This window comes from Psammomys obesus, unplaced genomic scaffold (assembly GCF_907164565.1).
Source record: "Psammomys obesus unplaced genomic scaffold, mPsaObe1.curated_primary_1811, whole genome shotgun sequence".
In the NCBI taxonomy this organism is placed as follows: domain Eukaryota; kingdom Metazoa; phylum Chordata; class Mammalia; order Rodentia; family Muridae; genus Psammomys; species Psammomys obesus.
Window position 1 is genome coordinate 164,206 of NW_026590118.1, and position 20,749 is coordinate 184,954.

Here is a 20,749-nt window from a genome sequence, read left to right on the forward strand (position 1 = left end):
ACCACTTCCGGCTGCTGGCCTGCACCTCCTAACTTCGGTTCTAGTGACCTCGGCCCGGGATGTCCCTTGGTCCGTCCTGGGCTCACATCGCGATCCCTGCTTGACTGTCCCGGGGTGGGGGACCTGGAAGTTTTAGCCTAGCTGTTCTGGAGGCGGAGTAATCAGTCCAAGAAACATTATATTCATGTGAGTAACCTTTTACAGAAACAGTGTTTTACTGTATCTGAAAAAGTAACTCCAGTTTTGCTTGCTGCTACTTTTTAGATATATATTTGTTTGATACAGGAAAAGGATTGAGGGACCTCACTTTTCAAGTTGGGATGCATCACATCAAGGAACTAGTTCAAGTAAATTTCCTCTAATCTCTTTGCTGGTGTCAGACATGGTTAATTTATATGTAAAACTAATTTTATTTTAAAATATGCCGATAAACTAAGGAATAAATGTGCAAATCTTCCAATTTGCAAGTTTACCAATTACAAGAAAAATTTAGTACTGATTATAATTGAAAGCAAACTATATGACACGAAGCCTCCACAGCTCATACGCTTTTTTTTTTTTTAAATTCCTTTTGTACTTCTGAGGCCAGATAGATATGGCAGTGCTGGAAAGTGAACTTATTCAAGGCGATACTTGAAGACGTAGTGATGCTTTGTTCTTTTCTCCTAAGTCACTTCCAACCCAAGTCTCCCCGCAAGTACTGTCCCAAGTTCAGGTCACTGTGGTGTAATATATATGCCAACAACCTCTGTTTGCAAACCTAATGCTTATTCCACATCCTTCCATGATTAAGTTTTATAATAATAAAGGTTGGAGAATTGCAGGGGTGTAATTGAACCTATCTATATATCTCTAAGTTTCAATTTTATGTCATGCGTTATTTTCAGGTACTGTCCATAGTTAACACCTGCCTTGATGGCCCAGCAAGGTCTGCTCATCTTCTTACATTTGCTTAAGAGATTTTTTGAATTGATCAGTTTGTTTAGCCACCTTCAAGAACAAAATTATTTTTGTTTGTTGATTTTAGTCAGTCTAGTATTCTAGAACGTTCATGCTACCTGTTACAGCTCCAAACGTTTGACTGGAGAGGGAAATAATAATTAACATTTATAGCAAGCCTATGGGCTAAAGACTCTACTAATAATTTACATATATAATACGTAAAAACTGCCTCAACTGGAATCAAGCTGTACAACCTTTTTTGTGCCTTACATGCATCACCTTTAAGTGGGAATAATACTAATACCCATCTTACACCATCTCATGAAGACTGAAGATCAAATGGGTCAATGCACCTAACCACATGTTAAACATATGAGAAGTGTTTAATAAGTATCATTGCAGTCAATATGTTCATGAATTTACATCTCAGGGAAACTGGGGCAATCTAATGTCAAATTAGATTGTCTGATGGTAACAATGCTTCCAAGTGGCACAAGGAAGATTTATTAATCATCCAAGCTGATACCTGGGCCTGTGTTCTTTGCCAACTGAAATTATAATTGGATGATGTTATTAAATGCCTTCAAATAATTAGCATTTTCAACTTATTGATGCTATTAAAAACTGAAATGCCTCAAAATTAAAGCAAATCATACTCTTTTAAAAAAAGATACAAACTATTCTTTCTGTAAAGGAAAAAAATTAAATTTTATTTAAATTATAACCAAAGAAAGCTCTTCTGTATTCTATCATCCATTTAGAACCTATCTAAAACTTTTCCTATCTAAAATCTATCTAAAATTTACAAACCATATAAAACTAATCTGTTTAGGTCAATATGGCTTTTGGAATCAAAGCAACTTCTATGGAGGAAATATCTTTTAGTGGTTGTGGTAGCTGTAAAGTTATACAAACATGTTTGGGGTACATTTGTATTTGAAACTGGTAATATTTTTAAGTTACATTGCATGGGTTTCTATTCCATGTATTGTATTGTGCCTTGTAACTAAACTTATCCTGAGGTTTTAAGATATTCCTTAGTTTGGGGAAACTTGAATTTTGTGAACAAATACCATATACCAAAAAATGTTCTCTAGTCAAATAAATTTGGGAAATGTTCAACTATATAAAAATGTCTGTATAGTATAACTTGCTCAGACTTTGAACATTCTGATGTGCTTTTATGATCTCCAATATTCCCAAAGTTATTTGACCAAGAAAAATGTTTGGATCAAGTGTTCTAAGAATCATATTTATGGGAATGATGTTCCATTCATCCAACATGTGATTTTATAGACTTTGATCTGAATGCCCTTCTCTCAGCCTTTCATTTCTCTACTGAGAGTGTTAATGGTTTTAGTTATGTGGTGGCTTATCAGTCTCTTGATCACTGCAGCTGCCTCTGGGGCAATTTGCCCTCTGAATGATAGGACACATAATTCCAGGCTAATGTACTGAGTGTTGTTCCCAGGCTCAATTTGTTAGCACCCAGCCTATTAACCTTTGGAGGTCACAGCAGCACACTATACTGACTTTCTTCTGAGAATATTTTGTAGTGCCTCACAGTAATTCAGAATATCACATGCTATCTGCCTTCTCTTCCGCTGGAATTACTTTCTTTCAATGTCAGTATGACCAATAAAGTTTTGTTTTTATTCAAAAGAAATGTAAATGTCAACATGTTGGTTGTTGCTAGGACCTATCTATCTATGAAGTTGAGATGGTCTTAAAACCCTTAACAGTTGGATCCTGCTTTCAAAATGTGTGTGTGTGCTCATTTTTATTTTTGTATTAGAATTTACTGGGGGTTGTATTTCTAAACCTCTAAAAGAAGAGGCAGAACACTTGTATTTGCTAAATGATAAGAGTGACAAAATATATAGCTAGAGACTCATGTATTTTAGACAAGTAGAAAGGAACAGCAGCTTGAAACAGCCCTGGTATTTGTAAGAAATTTTGGTTTGAATATGATAATAATGGTACTATTTGCTAGAATTGGATACATGGGGTGTAGCAACTGAATGAGAAGAAATTCACGGTAACTCATAACTTTTGAGTGTACAGAAGAGGTGATATTGCCATATAGAAAGTAGGGGTTGGTTATGGAGAAATAATTCTATCGTAAGTAAGTTGAAAAATGAGAGAGTACATCCAGGTTAAAGGGGGACCATGTGAGAGATTCAGAGTCATAATCACTTGGGAAACGAATGAATAACTATGATGCCTATTTATCAGTCACAAAAATGTGACCATATTTTTTTTTTTGAGACAGTCACCTTATGTAGTTAACCAAGAGCTTAGCTGAACTTACTATATAGCCCAGGCTGGCCTGAACCTTGCTCAGCCTCTGGCATGGTGGAATTACAGGCATGCACCAATATACCCATTTTAAGACAGTAGTTTTTATTCCTACTTTCCTTTTAGGGCATAGGCAGAAAAACAGTGCAAGGGGGAAAAATCAGATTCAGGATGGTGCCCTCCCCCCAAAAAAAGACTAGATTTAGCTTCATTCCTTTATTTTTGTCTTCTCATTCCATATCATGATTGGCATTTGGTTTGTTCTAGACAGTATCACTTTGAAAGTTCTAACCATCTCCCAAACTATGTTTCATTTTCTTTATCACTAAAAGGTACTTATTGGTCTTTAGAGTGGGACAGCTAGCCACTGATGTATTTGTGCTCTGTAAAGTTAGTAATACAGTAAATCTGTATCTTGATGCTATGAGTGGTTTCTATGAGATTCTATTCATGAAAAATGCATGTGAAATTATGAGATCCAAAGCTGTGCAGGAGACTATTACAGAGAAGTTCCTTACCACCCAAAACTGAGAACTGTAAGGGCAGAGAGATATTTTTGACCTTTTGGTTTGTAGAAAAAAAATTTACAACTATGTCTCTGAATAAAAACAGGCTACTGTGACATCCTGCTTAAATGAAACAGGGAGCTAGATTGATGACTATTATTTGCTTTCAGAAAGTCATAAAACTACACTAAATATCTTTCCTAAAATGAAATCTCTTTCTGGATATGCCTTGCTAGTATAAATGACTTTTAAATAAAATGACAGATATTTCCTTTTTCCTTATAACAAACTTAGTCTCATTTTAGAAAGCCGCACACATTGAGAATCTTTTTAAAATGTAAACTGCTTGGGAGTTTCTTTTATCTGAGGACTATGGCATTCATGTGTTCATTTAATCACTATCTTTCTGCCAAAACCATGTCCCTGCTACACTTTTGTGTATTTTCTATTGCTAACACACTGCTGAATAATGCTTTGTAAATACAAAAGAGAGACCAGTGCCCAGCCTCCTGCAGTTCTCATGTTATCTCCCCACAGAACTTAGAGAATTCTTGAGTGCTTTTCCATAGAAAGTTAACATTAGCTCGGCTTTGCTTGAGTGTCACTTCAGTTTTCATTTTCAAAAAGCTTAAGAAACCATTTGATATGTTTAGGTTGTACAAGTAGATATGTGCGAGGTTTGGTTCTGGTTGGTGGTTGCTAGTCCCAGGTCACCTTGCTCACTAGTGAGTTCATCCAAACCTCAAAAGTCACACCTGTGTCCTGTGCGCGGATGCTGCAGGCTTAGGTGGAGAAAAGCAGGGCTAGAATTGGAACCCAAAGCCCAGAATGGCAAGAGAGGATGTGGGGGCTCCACCCGATCATCTCTGGGTTCACCAAGAAGGTATCTACCGCGACGAATATCAACGCACATGGGTAGCTGTGGTGGAAGAGGTAACTGCTTTCATTTTATATTATTTTATTTTTAATGTTGCTTTCAAGTAACCTGGTTGCTATTTAGTCTCAATATTCTGATGTCTTTGGTTTTATTTTTGATCATACCTATTAGGAGACAAATTTCCTAAAGGCTCGAGTCCAGCAAGTTCAGGTTCCCTTAGGTGACGCAACTAGGCCAAGTCACCTTCTTACATCCCAACTACCTCTCATGTGGCAACTCTACCCAGAGGAACGCTACATGGATAACAATTCTCGCTTGTGGCAGATTCAGCATCATTTAATGGTATACATGTTACTCAATCATTTTCCCTGTACTGGGGTTCCTACAGCAGAGTACTTTATAAAATTTCCTTTTTCTGACAGGTCAGGGGAGTACAGGAACTGCTGCTTAAACTTTTGCCTGATGGTTAACCTGGTATGTATTTTTGTTTTTTCTCTTTCTTCTACTCGTTTTCATTCTGTTCAGTTGAAGTGATTTCAATGATTTTTTTTTCAGGTGCTGGAATTCTTGGAAGATACACTCCTCTGTTCTATTCATTATATGGCAATCACCTCATTCACCACTGCAGTGCTCCCACACTTGGGCCCGGGGAGGTGGGCTGGAGGGGAGTAGTTTGAAGAACTGCTCAAGAACACAGATGTTTAGGAAGGGCCATGAAGAACACTGCCAGCACTACAGAGAAAGGGATACACAGGGCAGAAATCAAGTCAACAAAAGCGTTTAGGCAGGATATGTAACTTCAGATTGACTCCTTTGGAAATTGCCATAGAACCTTTAATGGACTTCATCGGCTGAACCTGGGATCTGGTGAATCCCACAAAAATCAGCACATGCTACAGAACAGATGCCCTCATCACCAAGGACTGGGTACTGATTTAGAGAGAAGAGAGCATCTTCTAGCAGCATCGACATGCATTTGTCGCTTATTTCCCCTGCAGCAAATTCACCCGCCTTTCCTTCTTCCATCCTGTAAATATCTGTTTTGTTCTAGTGTTTCTCATCCCACTACTGACCTAATTTGGATCTACTGAGAACTTAAGGAGTTCTGGGGGGAAAAAAGGTTATTTGTACTGATGAAATTAGCTACAAAGGCTCCTATGCCTTTCTTCTTTCTGAAACTGTCTCTTTGAATTGTTTTTATGAGTTTCTCATCAAAACTTTGTGAATCTAAATTCTTTCTTTGATTACAAACATCTTACATATTTGGCATCCATATGAGCTCAAAAGATAATGTTTAATTGGCACGTTTCTCAAGAGGTAATAGCAACTAACATTGCTAACTACGTGTAAAGAATTTCCTGAATTAAAGCAGCCATGACAGTTTATGTACATTAAAGTAAGGTTTTGCTTTTTAAAATAAGTCTTGGGCCCAGAGCAATGGTGCATGCCTATAATTCCAGCTATTCAGAAGACTGAGGCAAGAAATCACTTGACCCCAGGAGTTTGAAGCCAGCCTAAGAAATAATGAGACCCTGTCTTAAAACAAAAAGTACTTGGGTATAATAGCTACCATGTATTAAGTTCTTACTGCCTCCCAGTTACTATTCTGTGCACTTTATATGTTTTATCATGTTTAGTCCTTCCATCAGTTCTTTGAGGTACGTATAATTCCTGTTGACATGAATAATGAAAGAAAGAAAAGCATTCAAAGAGTTTAATCATTTACCAAGGGTTTCTTTTATTAATCATAGAGCCAGGCATTGGGCCAGGCCTTTAAAATTGTGGTGTCGTTACAACATTGGTTTACAATATTCAAGATGACTAGACTGAATTTTTTCATCTAATTTATATCTGCCATACTTAATTGAGATGGAGATATAAAAATATAGTTGATTTATCCTATCAATGAAGAAATAATATTTTTATGCATTTATTTTTCCAGCAATTGTAAGGTCATTCTACTTGCCCCCAGAAGAAAATTCCATGTAGATAGGCTACAAAGTCTTTATAACTAAAAAAGAAAAATTATAATACTTTTTTTTGTTTTAGTTTTCTGGATATGCCACAAAAGGATCCATGCCAGAAACAAGCCTGTGAAATACAAAAATGTTTGCAAGGTAGTATATAGATATTTTTAAAAATATTTTTCAATTTTACCTGTCAACTATAAGAAACCAAGTTTTCAGCAACTTATATTAATTTTAAATGTAACACTTCTGTAATTAACTAGTCATGAATCTTTTCTCCATTGTATCATAAAATGTTGAGTATATTAAAAGTAATGTGATACAGGGAATAGGAAGCCATCTTCCATGGCAGAGCACTTGCCTAACAGGTACAAAGCCCCAAAGGTTCTATCCTCAGCACCACACACAAAAAACTGATGTCGTTTGGCCCATGGGTTCTTGAGTTCAACTGTACATTAGAATTACCTGGAGAACTTTAAAAATTTGTCTAGCACACTAAAAGCAGACTTCCTGAAGGTAGGGTCTGAGCAGGAATCATTTTACAAAGCTAACCAGGTGATTTTAATGCACAATCACAGTTAAGAATTACTGAACTAGAACTGGGCACTTGAGAAGCAGAGGCAGAAAGCAAGCCTGGTCACAAAATGAGTACCAGGACAGCCAAAGCTGCATAGAGAAACTTTGTCTCAAAAAAACAAAACAAAAATTAACTGAACTAAGCAAAACCTTTCTATAAAAAGACTGCTTTGGAGTAGAGGATATGCCTCAGGGATAGAACACTTGATCAGAATGTACTAGGCCTTAGTTTGCATCCTGAACACTGCATGTATACATAAAAAGAAAGAGCCACACATGATAATGCATACTTATAATCCCAGAAGCAGGAGGATCACAAGTTCAAGACCAGCCCAGGCTACAAAGTGACAGCCTATCTAAAAAAATAAAAAAATACATACCACATAGACAAGTTTTAATAATAGACCTCAGGGACTAGGAATTAGTTCAGCAGAGGACTAATTGCCTAGTATTCATGAGGTCCTCAGTTTGATCCCCATCTATGTGTACTCTAACAAGTTTAGGGTATCTGGGCCAAAACTCTGGTGCCTGTAACTTCTGGGCCCTTTGTTATAGTTCATTAATTTTGTTCGATGCTGCTTTGGCTACTCGAGGTCTTTTGCTCTTCTGTATTAATTTAAACATGGTTTTCTAATTTTTTGAAGAACATATGAACATTTTGGTGGGTAGTGCATTGAATTTGTAGATCATCTTTAGCAGTATTGCAATTTTATCAGTATTCTACAGATGGAAGTGTTTTTCATTTCCTAATGTCTTCAGTTTATTCTTCAGTGTTTTATAATCTTCATTGGAAAGTATTTTTTTTCTTTTTACCTTAATTAGGAATATTCATAGGCATTTTATTTTTTGAGGCTATTGTTTTCCTGATTTCTTTAATGAGTTTACTAGTATATAGAAAAGCTACTGATTTTTACATGTTGATTTTGTATCTTGCTACTTTGCTGACTTTATCAGTTTTAACAATTACAATGGAGCTTTTGGCTTTTCTAAGTATAGAATCATATTTATAGTCAGGAATAATTTGATTTCCTGCTTTCCTATTTGTATTCATTTTATTTCTCTTGCTGATTTCTCTGCCTAACATTTCAAATACTATAGTAATTAAAAAAGAGTGAATGGAAACCCTTTTCTAGAGAAAAAAAGGTTCTTTCGGTTTCTCTCTGTTTGGTATGATATTGGCTATAGGTTTCTTATATATAGCATTTATTCTGTGAACATACAACCCTATTGTACCTAGTTTCTTCAAATTTATTTTACATGAAAGGATATTGAATTTTACTAAGGCTTTTTCTACATCTATTGAGGTGTTAATATGGTTGTTTTGACTCTTTATATATGGTAATTATTGGTTTCTTTATGTTGAACCATATATTTATCCTTGAAACAAAACCAACTCTTTTCAAAATGTCACTGAATTAAGTTTTAAAGTAGTTAATGTAGGCTTTCTACATGTATGTTCATTAAGGATATTGATTTTGTAGAATGAATTTAGAAGAATTCTTTCCCTTTATTTTTTGTATATGGGTGTTTTGCCTTTATCTATGTCTGTGCATCACATGTATGCTTGTTGCCCATAGAGGCCAGAAGAGGGCATTGGATCCCAATCCCCTGGAACAGGAGCTACAGGGGACAGTTGTGAGCTACCATATAGTTGCTGGGAAGCAAACCTGGGTCTTCTAGAATAGCTGCCAGTGCTCTTAACTGCTAACCCATCTCTCCAGCTCCATTCTTTCTCTTTCTATTTTATGATCTAGTCTGAGGATCATTGGTGTTAGTTATAAAAATGAACAGTGGTTGTAGAGCATCTGTCTAGCATGTACAAGGCCCTAATTTCAATCTTCACTACTACAAATATATCAGGGTCTGTGCTTTTCTTTGATGGGAGACTTTAAATCATACATTCAGTCTCTTTGCTTGCTATTGATTTATTTCAACTTTTTCTGTTCTGGGGTTCAATTTGGATAGGTCATATATACAGAAATTTGTCCATTATTCTTAGATTTTTCCAATTTATTGACATCATTTTTCAAAATATTCACTAATTTCATTTGTTTCTGTTGTAATATTCCTTTGTCTCCTATTATTGTTATTGTTATTATTATTGCTGCTGTTGTTGTACTGGAAATTGAACCTGGGGCCTTGTGGAAACACTACCAAATGAGCTATATGCTTGTTGCTTTTTTAATTTTAAAGCAGAGTTTCATTGTCCTATCTAGTCTTGAATTTACTCCGTAGCCCAGGTAGGCCTTGAACTTGAGATCTTCCTGCCTCAGCTTCCTGAGTAGTTTAGGATTATAGCTCTGTGAAACTGGGCTTAGATTGTAATTTTAATTAATTTGAGTCTTTCTTTTTATTAGTTTAGCTGCTTTGTCGGTTTTGTTTCTCTTTTGAAAAAGCAGCTGTTTTATTGACAATTTCTGTGTATGTGTATGTTCTCCATTAATTTTTTATTTAATTTTTATTTTCTTTTCATCTATTAGTTTTGAGTTGGGGCTTACTCTTGTTTTTTCTAAAATCTTGAGATACATTCTTAGGTTTTTATATGAAGTCTGATTTTTTTTTAAATATGGGCACTTAAAAACTAAGAGCTAAAATGTACTACAGATCAGACTTAACATACTTCTACTGAATATAATGTCTAATGCCAGCATAATAAATATTCATTAGCCTATGAATTTTCTCCAGGATAGATCAGGCTGCCTGTCTTAAGGGTATGTTGTTCCCTGTTCCAAAATCTTTTGGTATATACAGCCAACCTCAGCTAACACTAGCCCTTGTTTATATATGGCCAAGTAAATGCTCACTTACTGAAGGCTCTCAGTCTGTGTGGCTGGGAGACTGACAAATACCCTAGCCCAGTGCCTCAGAGAATGAGCATGGAGGTCAGCTGACCACTGAATTCTGAGCTGGGGGAGGGATGCAGGAACTAAGCAAGCCATAGGTGTTGGTCTTGACACTCAACCTAAGTACCCACAGTAAACTACACACTGTGGTCACATTATCTTTATGTTTTATAACCTTTTCAAAACTAAAAAAAAAAATAAAAAAACATTGTTAGTGCACAATTTTATTTTAAAGAGGGGGACATTAAATTTGACATCAAAATGCAGTTTGCTATGAAACTCTGTGTAGGTTGTATGAATTTTTCTAATTCATCAAGTTACAAAAAGGGACTAGTGGCCACTAATCATATCAAAACCATTTATAAATTGTAATTTTCTTCCTATTATACTTTTAGATAGTTATTAATGGATTTTCCTTTTACTTCTTGACCTGATTATTTCTAAATCAGAAAGAATTCAATAGAGCTTAGTATATAATATTTTATAGGTGCTAAGTAAAAATGATTGGAAAATGCTTAGTTACCTTGTACATGAGATCATTACTAAGAGTTGCCTGTTTTTCAGCCAACAACTATGTGGAAGCAAAGTGTCAGGCTGTCGTCCAAGAACTTCGTAAGTGTTGTGCTCGATATCCCAAGGGAAGATCTCTTGTCTGCTCAGGATTTGAGAAAGAAGAGGAAGAAAACCTGGCACTGAAGTCTGGATCCAAGTAAAGTTGTGCTGAGAAGTTAAATTCTGCTTCATGTTTCCCTCAAGCAAGTTTTATTTACCATCCCTTCTTCAAGCCAGGTAGCAGCAAACAGCAAATGAAAAAGTCAATTGTAAGGGTTAGCAAATATGCCATCTATGCAAAATAGACCAAATAACCTATGTTAGAATATAAATATGTATAATGTAAAAGGGAGGTAGGTGCTAAAATAAACCTATTTTACATGAAATTTTTGGATTGTTACTGAATGTACTTTAAGAAACTATTAGATACTGATATTAATGAATTCTCCTTCAATCACCAAGTTCAGACTATTATCTGTATCTTGCCTTGCTTGCAAAATCTTGGATCTCTGTTGAATGTGGATGAAACACACACTGCATAGTATAGAAAACACAGATTACTATAGAATAATATGAAACAGTGTGAAGAGGAAGTAGACAATGACCAGAGAGACCATTATGCTGACATACCTATTGAGGTAGATTGTATACTTTTTCTTTCAATATATTTTAACCTTTCTTTTATTGTATATGAATAGGTGTTCTACCTACATGTGTGTCTATACACCTTGTATGTGTTAGATCCCCTGGGAGTGGAGTTACAGACAGTTGAGAGCTGCTATAGGGGTGCTGGGGAATTACACCCAGGTCCTCTGGAAGAGCAACCAGTGCTCTTAACCCCTGAGTCATATCTCCAGCCCTGGTTGTATACTGTTTTCTAAAGTTTCTAGGGCAGACAGCATTTCTAGGGGTGTTTTCCTATCCAGGTAATTGATAAACCCATTCGGATTAATTTGTAAAAGAGAAGGAACAAATTTATGGCTTTGTTCTTTACCAGAAAGCCCCTGGCTAGATAGTAATCATATGATCTTTCCAACAGTTCAGAACATCATCTACCCAAGAAAAAAGATACTCAGATCCCATTCTTTGGATGGGTAATCAAAGACCTTTAGTTTCAGTTCCTGGTTTTACAAACTGCTGATTATAGCAGGAGTCAGTCGCAGTAATCTTCAAGCCTGCTATTAATATATAACTAGCTGTTTAACAAGATCAGTAGTGCCAGTGAGAAAACCTAAGCTGCATGAGGCCCTCCAACATTAGAATCATGATACCCTTCATACATTACATAAAAGTTTCCTTTGACCTAACTTAATACCAACAATCTAGATGCCAGTAGTAACATGTTCTTTTGCATCTTCATCAAAGTGTCTTGCCACAAATAGTTCATATTTCCTCAGTGACAGGGAAGGCCAATACTAAAAGGGTAAATTTTCCATTTTAGCCATCAGGAGCCAAGAAACAACGCAAAGTCACACCATGCAACAAACCTCACAGAAGAGATTTATTGGGGAGAGACAGAATGGCAGCTGCCTCTGACTGGGAACAGAGACAACAGTAGCCTGGGTACAGGGGCAGGCATTTATTGTGTCTTTGAAACAGTGCAATTAGCTAGTGGAAAAGTACAGTACTGTTGGAAGTCTTACTTGGCTGTTAATGCTGAATAATGGGGGCAGGGATTCCCAAGTCTCAGGTTCAGGGACAGGCCAGGGGCAGGTTGAATTTCCACTGGCCTGTTACTGTAAGTGTTACAGCTCTGATGGGGATGGTGTCCCCAGTGCAAGTGTTGTACCTCTGAAGGAAAAGGCATCCTGGCAGTTGGGAGCCAAGGCATACCACAAGGTCCTACTGTACAACAAATTCCACACCGATTTATTGGAAATGACACAAGAAGTGGCTGCCTCTGGCTTGGAGAGAAGCAGCAAAGATCTGAGTAGGAGACAGGTTTTCTATAGGGTTTCCTGGGGCCAGTCTCAGGGTGGAGATTGTTGGGATTTCAAGCCCTAAGCTTGGAGCAAGCCCAGGTATTGGTAGGATTTTGAGCTCAAGGATTTGTGGATTTTCAAAACCCAGAAGTGAGATTGGATTTTTTACCCTAATCCAACACATAAAGTCTTCTTATGTTCAGTGATTCCTAATTTTTTATAAAGGAATGAAGAAACACATTTTTACTGGAAGTCAGTGTGAGGCCTAATGAGAGAACCAAATCACCAAAGCTGCACTGAGGCTGAAAGTTTTTAATTCAAGGTATGAACTGCTGAACTGTCTCCAAATGAAGGAAGAGCATCCCCCCAAAAGGCAGAGTTGTTTTTGTAGGGTGGTTTTAGTTGAGGGAGAGAACATCCTGTGAAAAGAAACAAGCTGTAAGCAAAAAATTGGGGGGAGAGGGTACTTCTGGTCATAGGGATAACAGGATGCTGACAAAGGAGACTTTTAGGAAAACAGGATGTGTTCAAGCTGTTCTACTGAGACAAGGGTCAGATGATTTCTGAAACATGTAGGACGTTCAGTTTCCATTTCCCTCAAGGGACTGTGTCCTACTCAGGTCATCCATCTTGGTGTCTTCAGTGAGTCCATCTTGGACCAGCCTTACAGTCAGTGTTGTGTGACAGAACTTTTCATCAGGAGATGCAGCACACATACCTACTCACCCCAGATTGAGAGCCCATGACAGAACAAAGTGCAGATAGCACCAAAGGACAACTTGGTGAACCAATGAGTTTTATTGGAGCTACTTAGAAGAGTAGAAATGCATCACCAAAGTTCACCTCAGCACAGGTAAGAACTCACAAAAGCTGGGAATGTGGAGCATACTGTATAATCTGCAGCAAGTTCAACAGGTTGGAGTAAAAGGACCAGGCCTGACCCCCTCCCCCAAAAGTCATCAGTCCCAGGAACTAGGCCATAGGTCATCAATTCCAAGAATAAGAAAACCAAAAAATTTCCTACCCACGGAATAGCATGGAGGTAACTACAAGGAATAGGAAGGTATCTTATCTCAGGTTGGGGCATCTGTGCTGGGAAGCCCACCAACCTAACATTCCTGGGGTCTATAGATAGCTCACTCAATGTTATGTTAGTTAGCCAATCACTCTGTTACAAGCTTGCCCTTGCTGAATGTCATCCAATTGTGTAACTGCTAAAGTGGGGATTCCAAGTTCTTGCTCAAACTCCAATAAAAACCCTGCCATGCAGCTACTCAGGGCTCTCCTCTCTGATCCACTGCATTGGTGATGGTGGAGAAACTGAGTTTAAGCCTGAATAAAGCTCTTTGCTCTTGCATATGTGGTCCAGCTCCTGGTAGTCTTTGGGGACCTTAAGATCTGGGCATAATAGGAGAGTGTCTCAAGTGATTCATTTGGTCTAAACCTCTCTCAGGTAGCACAGTAGATTTCTTTCTTGAAACTATATTGCTTACTCTGGGAGGGAGGAGCGTATTAAATCTGGTCAATTTCAGGGGCTTTCTGAAGCTATTTTGAGTTGTTTACCTTCCTGCTTAAACATTCCTTGCAAGATGGAATGTTTCAATCTCAGAGGAAACACAAGTCAGGCAGGCAGCAACAGAATTAAAATTTTTAGGTAGTTTATTTATTATTTCCTTATAACCAAAACCTATTACAGTAGATCCAGATAATATCAAAACAAAAACGCTAAAGGAAATGCATTGGTAGCAGGCAACTATTTCATATCCATTTGCTTCCATCAAATAGTTCTCAGTACTTCTGTTGCCCTTCCCCAACAAAAGAAAGATGCCTTTTAAGATTAGGGATGTAGCTCAGTTGGTAGAGTGCTTGGTTAATGTGTATAAAGCCCTAGATTTGATCCCGAGAACTGCATAAATCAGGCTTAAAGATACAAATGTGTAATCACAGCACTCAGATGAAGTTAGGAGAATCAGGAGTTCAAGGTCAATCTCAACTACACAGAGTAGGCTAGATTATCTGTGACCCTGTCTCAAAAAAATAATAAAGATAAAGATGAATTTGTAAGCATTAGGACCAAATAAATGATGATGTGCACAAGATGTTTTATGAAAGAAGTTTATTAGATGGAGATGAAGAGAGAGAAGAAGAGAGAGAAACATGATAGAGGAAAGAGGGGGTGATGTCCCTACAGAGAAAGGAAAGAAGACAAGAGAGGTGAGGGCAAGAGCCAAGAGAAAGACAAAGTGGTGGGTTGGTCCTTTTAAGGAGCAACATAACCATGTCTGCCAGGTCACATACCTGGCCATAGATACATGATGACATCATAGGTTGCTGGGCAACCAAGAAGCAGGCTGCCTAAATACTAACAGTAAGAACATGAGCAAATTCTGGTAGTTCCTTGGTTTCCAAGTACCATTATTTGATACCAAATCTTATCTTTTTTTTTCATTCAATTTTTAGAGTATGAGTGTGCAGACATGTACATACATGGTATACTCTAGGAGTCTTACTAGGGTTCATTTTCTCTGCCAGTTAAACAATTAAATGACAGGAAAAAATTCTCAGGAGCAACAGGTGGCAGCAGAAAAATCTCACATAGAATCAGCAGTTAAAGAAAGGCATTTATTGTGGGAGAGGAGACATACACATGCAGAGAACACAGAGAAAAAGGCCCTCTGCAAAGCAGAGTGGGGCCTCAGAAAGAAAAAAAAAAGTACACGCTCTTCTCAAGGACTAGGATTTAAAAATCTCTGAAGAGTTTTTCTCCTCTAATTTAGAATTGGTCTGTTTGAAGAAATGAAGGATGGCTGATTGGCCCACAACTGATCCATAGCGTATCCTAACCATGCCTTGAACTTGCTGAGCTAGTCCATCAGCAGGAGGCCTGTTATTGGAAAACAAAAGCTTAAAAAGCTTGTTTTTTTAATTTAATTTAATTTTATTAATTACACTTTATTCACTTTGTATGCCCCCATAAGTCCCGCCCTCCTTCCCTCCTGGTCTCACCCTCCCTCCCCCTTCTTCATGTATGCCCCTCCCCACATCCACTGATAGGGGAGGTCCTCCTCTCCTTCCTTCTGATCTTAGTCTATCAGATCACATCAGGAGTGGCTGCATTGTCATCTTCTGTGGCCTGGTAAGGCTGCTCCCCCCTCAGGGGGAGGTGATCAAAGACCAGGCCAATCAGATTATGTCAGAGGCAGTCCCTCTTCCCATTACTATGTAACCCACTTGGACACTAAACTGCCATGGGCTACATCTGTGCAGGGGTTCTAGGTTATCTCCATGCCTGGTATGTGGTTGGAGTATGAGTCTCTGGGAAGACCCCTGTGTTCAAATTATGGTGGGACCTGGAAAGGATCATCCTGAGTGAGCTGTCCCAGAAGCAGAAAGACACACACGGTATATACTCACTCATATAGACATATAATATAGGATAAACCTACTAAAATCTGTACATCTAAAGAAACTAATCAAGAGAGAGGACCCTGACTAAAATGTTCAATCCCCATCCCGAAAGGCAAAGAGGTTGGACATCAGAAGAAGAAAACAGGAAACAACCTAGGAACCTGCCACAGAGGGCCTCTGAAAGGCTCTGCCCTGCAGACTATCAAAGCAGATGCTGAGACTTATGGCCAACTGTTGGGCAGAGTGCAGGGAATCTTATGTAAGAAGTGGGAAATAGTAAGATCTGGAGAGAACAGGAACCCCACAAGGAGAGCAACAGAACTAAAAGGCTTGTTTTAAGTTGCCAGGATTTTGTCTCAAGTCAGAGTACCAGGAGAAAACAAGCCATCTTGGAAATCTTTCACTTTTATTAACTAGCCACGGCCCCTCCCCCTATCTGTGTACCTACCAGGGAGCTAAATCCTAGTCTCTCATCATGGTGCACATTTGGAAGTTAAACAACTTTCTGAAGTCAGTTCTCCTCCCGTGGCGGTATGGTATGGTGAATTCTGCTTAAAGTTCTCCTTCTACACCCTCCCTAATTAAATTTTTTTCTTCAAAAAAAAAAATTTCTCAAAAGCATTTCTAGGAATCACTGTAACAAAGAAATAAAAAGGTTCTTCTGTTGCTAAATACTCAAAGAATGCTAGCCTAGACACATGTAAATTAGTTACTTTCTTTCCAGAGTTTAGTTTTTCATATGCTAATATAATTTACAATTCTTTATAAGATTACCCTGTTGCCAAAGTGAACCTGTTTTGTAGACAAATATTTTTTGAGTGATTTTCTTCCAAAGAGAATGGTTGGGAATATGCTGCCTAGAGATATTTGGTCCAAAAAGGAAGGTAAGAGTTCTAAATTCCCATGAAACAATTTTAGTGAACTCTCACTAAAAGTAAACTCTCACTAATAGTAAAACTATTTTAATAAAGCACATTACAATTATATCATCTATGAATCTAAACTATACTTAAAATAACATTTGATAGTGATTGCTTAGGACTTTTATTAAGAGGACTTAATTCCAAGGAGCCAGCTAGTTCCAGTCAGAGTCACATAACCTCCATGGGCATCAGCCAGTCCCAATCACATAGCCACTGCAGGAATTACTCCTTTTGGCTTGAAAGGGGGCCTTCGAGCTCCTGTCGGGGTCTCTGCCATTTTGTGAAGGTGGTGACACCAGCATGCTGGAATTCTCTGCAGAATAAATGCTCTTTGTTTTTGCATACCATCTGAGTCTGGGGTCTTTCTTTGGAGATTCTCAGACCCTAACAATATGTAACTCACAAAATCATTTTTCTGTTTTATTACAGTTGTTTACTTATTTAAGGGTTAAAACATTTTAAGTGTTTTCCTCCTAAAATATACTGCTTTATTTTGCGTTTCAAATCTTCCAAGTATGTGTTCCTTTCTTTAAACTATTCTTGGTTTGTCAACAGATCTAGTGAAAGACATTGACTTATACTTACTCTCTTTAGCTATTATAGAATATGTAAAAATAGCCACCAGAATATTCTTTATGTAATACTGACCAAGACTAGCACTGAAATTTAGTCTTCAGAGAACTCTTAGCTTGTGACAACTATGATCTCATCCCTCATTTTGGAAATACAAAACCTTCCAAGTAGCTATTAGTGACGCTATTTAATCACTTGTTTAGTAACTGACAGACCTTAACTAGTGTTAGAAACTGACTCCCCTATTTCTCCCTTCACTATTGATTTTAATACAAGTTAGAAAACAGGGCCTTCATTCTCCTTACAGTTCTGCTTCCAGATTTGTTTCCAAAGTCTTGGTACTTCTACTTGTATTTCTCAGGTAAAATGAGATTCAGGTTCCTATTGTGCAGACGATTTTTCAAGCCAATAGGCCACAAAGACCTCCTGAGAACTAGCTCAACATCACATGAGAAAACAAAACAAAAACAAAAAAATTGATGGTTTCTGAAACTGGCTGACCACAACCGTGTTTAAAATAATATGTTTATGCTAAACACTAACGGCAAAAGTTCCACTTCTGTTAAGCTTTGCTTGCTTGCCAAAGTCACAAAGGACCTATATAAGAATCCCTCTGATACAGCTTAGATGCCACTTCATCTTCCTTCTAAGAATTGGAAGCTTAGCACAACCTTAAAAATAACTATTTTGCCTTGAAATATCTCAGTGTTAGCTCCTGGTTTTCGCCATCATAACAATAGTTAATTACTTTTCAATAGTAACAGGTAAATCAATTTGGGGAGTAAATGAACATTCTATTACCATGAAACCTTTTATTAAGTAATTTCAGCATATTGATGACAAAAATCCCCACTTTTCCATTTTGGCATAGTATACCTTTCTTCCTTACAATGTAACTCAGTAAATTGTGGTATTATACTTGTGTTCAGTATCCAGAAATCATATCAAGATAATTTAAAAATAAAATTTAAAAAGTATTCACTTGTTAACAGAATTGTAATTTTATTAGCATCTACTTCCAACTCTTCAGTGGTTCTGTCTTAACTGCTCTTTGAGAAAATCTGAGGTATATGAAACCCCAGCATGCCACAATGGCATCCCAGAACAGTGAAGTCAAAACTACTAGGACAAGATCCATGCATCAACAGTTAAAATTCTACAGGTGATTTCCTTGAGTAAGCAAGAATGAGAAATGATGCTCTTATTAATCACATCATTTCTTATTGGAAAAAGGAGACAGTTTTGATACATCAAAATGTGAAAAGAGGTACTGGAAACAGAAAGGAGTAGGAGAAAGGAAGGAATAAAGAAAAGAAGAGTCTAAACCACACTGCATGGTTTCTGGGAAATCAGATCCAGGACTAAAAGTTTTCTCCAATAGTTCATGGTAATCTAATTAACTGAATAGATAGCCTATTTTAAGCAAAGGCTCAATTTCACAAAATCAATTTCTCATGACAAAAAGAAAGGCAGAAGATTCATTTTCCTGCAGGGATGACTGGATAAGAGCTTCTCACTCAGAGAAAACACTAATACTCAAAAATTTCAAATTCTTTGTATATCACTTTTTCAGGAAGAGATTTGTGATATTTTACCAAAATAAAAAAGTACAGGTTTCAAATAAGAGCTTAACTCTCAGGGCTACCTTCCTGGCAAATATGAAAGAATGGAAGAGGACATCTTCCCCATCTCCCCCTCCCCCCCCCAGACATGGTTTCTCTGTGCAGCCCTAGCTGTCCTGGAACTCAGCTCTGTGAACCAGGCTGGCCCTGAACTCACAGAAATCTGCCTGCTTCTGCCTCCCAAGTGCTGGGATTAAATGTGTAAAACACCATCACCTGGCATAAAGAGAACGCTGTTAATAATTAACGACATTAGACTGTACCTTAAAAATCCACAAGCACACACCTTTAAAACTATAGTAATTAGAATTACATAGTTAATTCTTGCTGAATTAAATTCTTCCACTTGAATTATGTCTGGTCTGTTACAATCTATAAGACATTAACATGCCAAATCCAGATCCAGCAACATGGACGCTGGCCCAAGTGATGGCCCATAGGAGGGAGTAATAAAACCTCAAACTGCTTACCAGTGTCTAGAATGGTGAGGGGTCATTTGGGGGAGTCTTGTTAGCATATTGTAAGAATGATGACACAGCAATAGGTAGGCTGTTCTTACAAACGTAAGCATCCCATAGGTTCCTGATCAAAAATGACCTTAGAGCCCCAGGTGGTGTGAAAATGTTGAAATCTATCTGTTGAACCCCCAGAGATATAGTAGAAAAGAAAGTGCCAAGGACTCTACCCTTTGGCCTTCTGTCTGATGGAGAATATTACAAAAATTATAACTCTGTAGCAGTATCCTCATCCTACCCTGTCCCTCATAGAGGTGCTCTTGGTCAAAGGGTTATCCAGAGTGGTGAGGATGCAAAGCAAAGCAATAGTGCCACTGAGGGGGACAAGAAGTGAACCAGGGCCTATAGGGTACTGATAGACCATAGTGTTACTGCATTTCTGCCAGAAAGGGGAACCAAAAATACCAATACATGTTTAAACACCAAACTTCTCAGTACCTTATATTTTGACAATGCTCAACCTCTTCATCAAGGAAAATCAGCTCCATCACCTCTGGTTAAGAGGTTAGCATGTTATTGGACTATGAATATTTGAAAAAAAATATGTGCTTTGCCAAATAGGTCTTTTTAATTGTCTTAATTTGGTATTTTATTGCTGTGAAGAGATACTACGACCACAGCAATTCTTATAAAAGAAACCATTTAATTGGGGCTGCCTTGCAGTTCAGAGGTTTAAACATCATCATCACCATCATGGTGGGAAGTATGGCAGCATAGGGTCCATGTTTATTCAAACCACCCACTAATCAAATGAAAACAAATACATTCAATGATGTAACAGCCAACCCTGATATCATTTAAGTTGTGCATGGAAAGACAGCTGATTTTTTTCAGAAAACATAATCTCCCATTAAAAGGCAAGAATACTTGACTATTCTCAAAATGCTGGGGATTTAACCCAGGGCTTCACAAATGCTGGGCAAATGCTCTCCCTACCACATACCCAAAAGTGTATTACAGTAGCTTTTGCTGTCACCATACCAATGATGATGGTAAGATATAGGGAAAGTAACATGGCTACAACCAGAATCACTATAAATGGCACAATCTCAAGAAGAATACAGAGAACTATAAAACAGATGATGCAGTTATTTTTTCTCTATTAATTTCACTTTATTCATTTGTATCCCCCCCCCCCCGTTTTCCCCCCCCCCCCCCTCCCCAACCCCTCCCTCCCCCCCCCCTCTCCCTCCCTCCCCCTCCCCACCTCCCCCGCCATCGGCGC

At 37.8% G+C, this 20,749-nt stretch overlaps 2 protein-coding genes across 4 annotated transcripts; both read left to right on the forward strand.

Annotated features, from left to right (window-relative positions):
• Positions 1-109: 109 nt before the first annotated feature.
• Cmc4 (C-X9-C motif containing 4) lies at positions 110-10,947 on the forward strand. Of its 2 annotated transcripts, none has more exons than XM_055606577.1 (3): positions 110-186; positions 6,673-6,740; positions 10,574-10,947. In XM_055606577.1, exons 2-3 carry the CDS (start codon positions 6,683-6,685, stop codon positions 10,720-10,722), a joined length of 207 nt encoding a protein of 68 aa, XP_055462552.1. In that variant the 5' UTR covers positions 110-186; positions 6,673-6,682; the 3' UTR covers positions 10,723-10,947. The 2 variants fall into 2 exon arrangements, with proteins under 2 accessions (XP_055462552.1, XP_055462551.1); XM_055606576.1 differs by lacking the exon at positions 110-186 and adding an exon at positions 5,594-5,652.
• On the forward strand, positions 114-5,257 carry Mtcp1 (mature T cell proliferation 1). 2 transcript variants are annotated; one of them, XM_055606574.1, is made up of 5 exons: positions 114-186; positions 4,528-4,679; positions 4,795-4,965; positions 5,046-5,097; positions 5,179-5,257. In XM_055606574.1, exons 2-4 carry the CDS (start codon positions 4,575-4,577, stop codon positions 5,091-5,093), a joined length of 324 nt encoding a protein of 107 aa, XP_055462549.1. In that variant the 5' UTR covers positions 114-186; positions 4,528-4,574; the 3' UTR covers positions 5,094-5,097; positions 5,179-5,257. The 2 variants fall into 2 exon arrangements, with proteins under 2 accessions (XP_055462549.1, XP_055462550.1); XM_055606575.1 differs by lacking the exon at positions 114-186 and having other exon boundaries at positions 197-4,679.
• Positions 10,948-20,749: the final 9,802 nt, after the last annotated feature.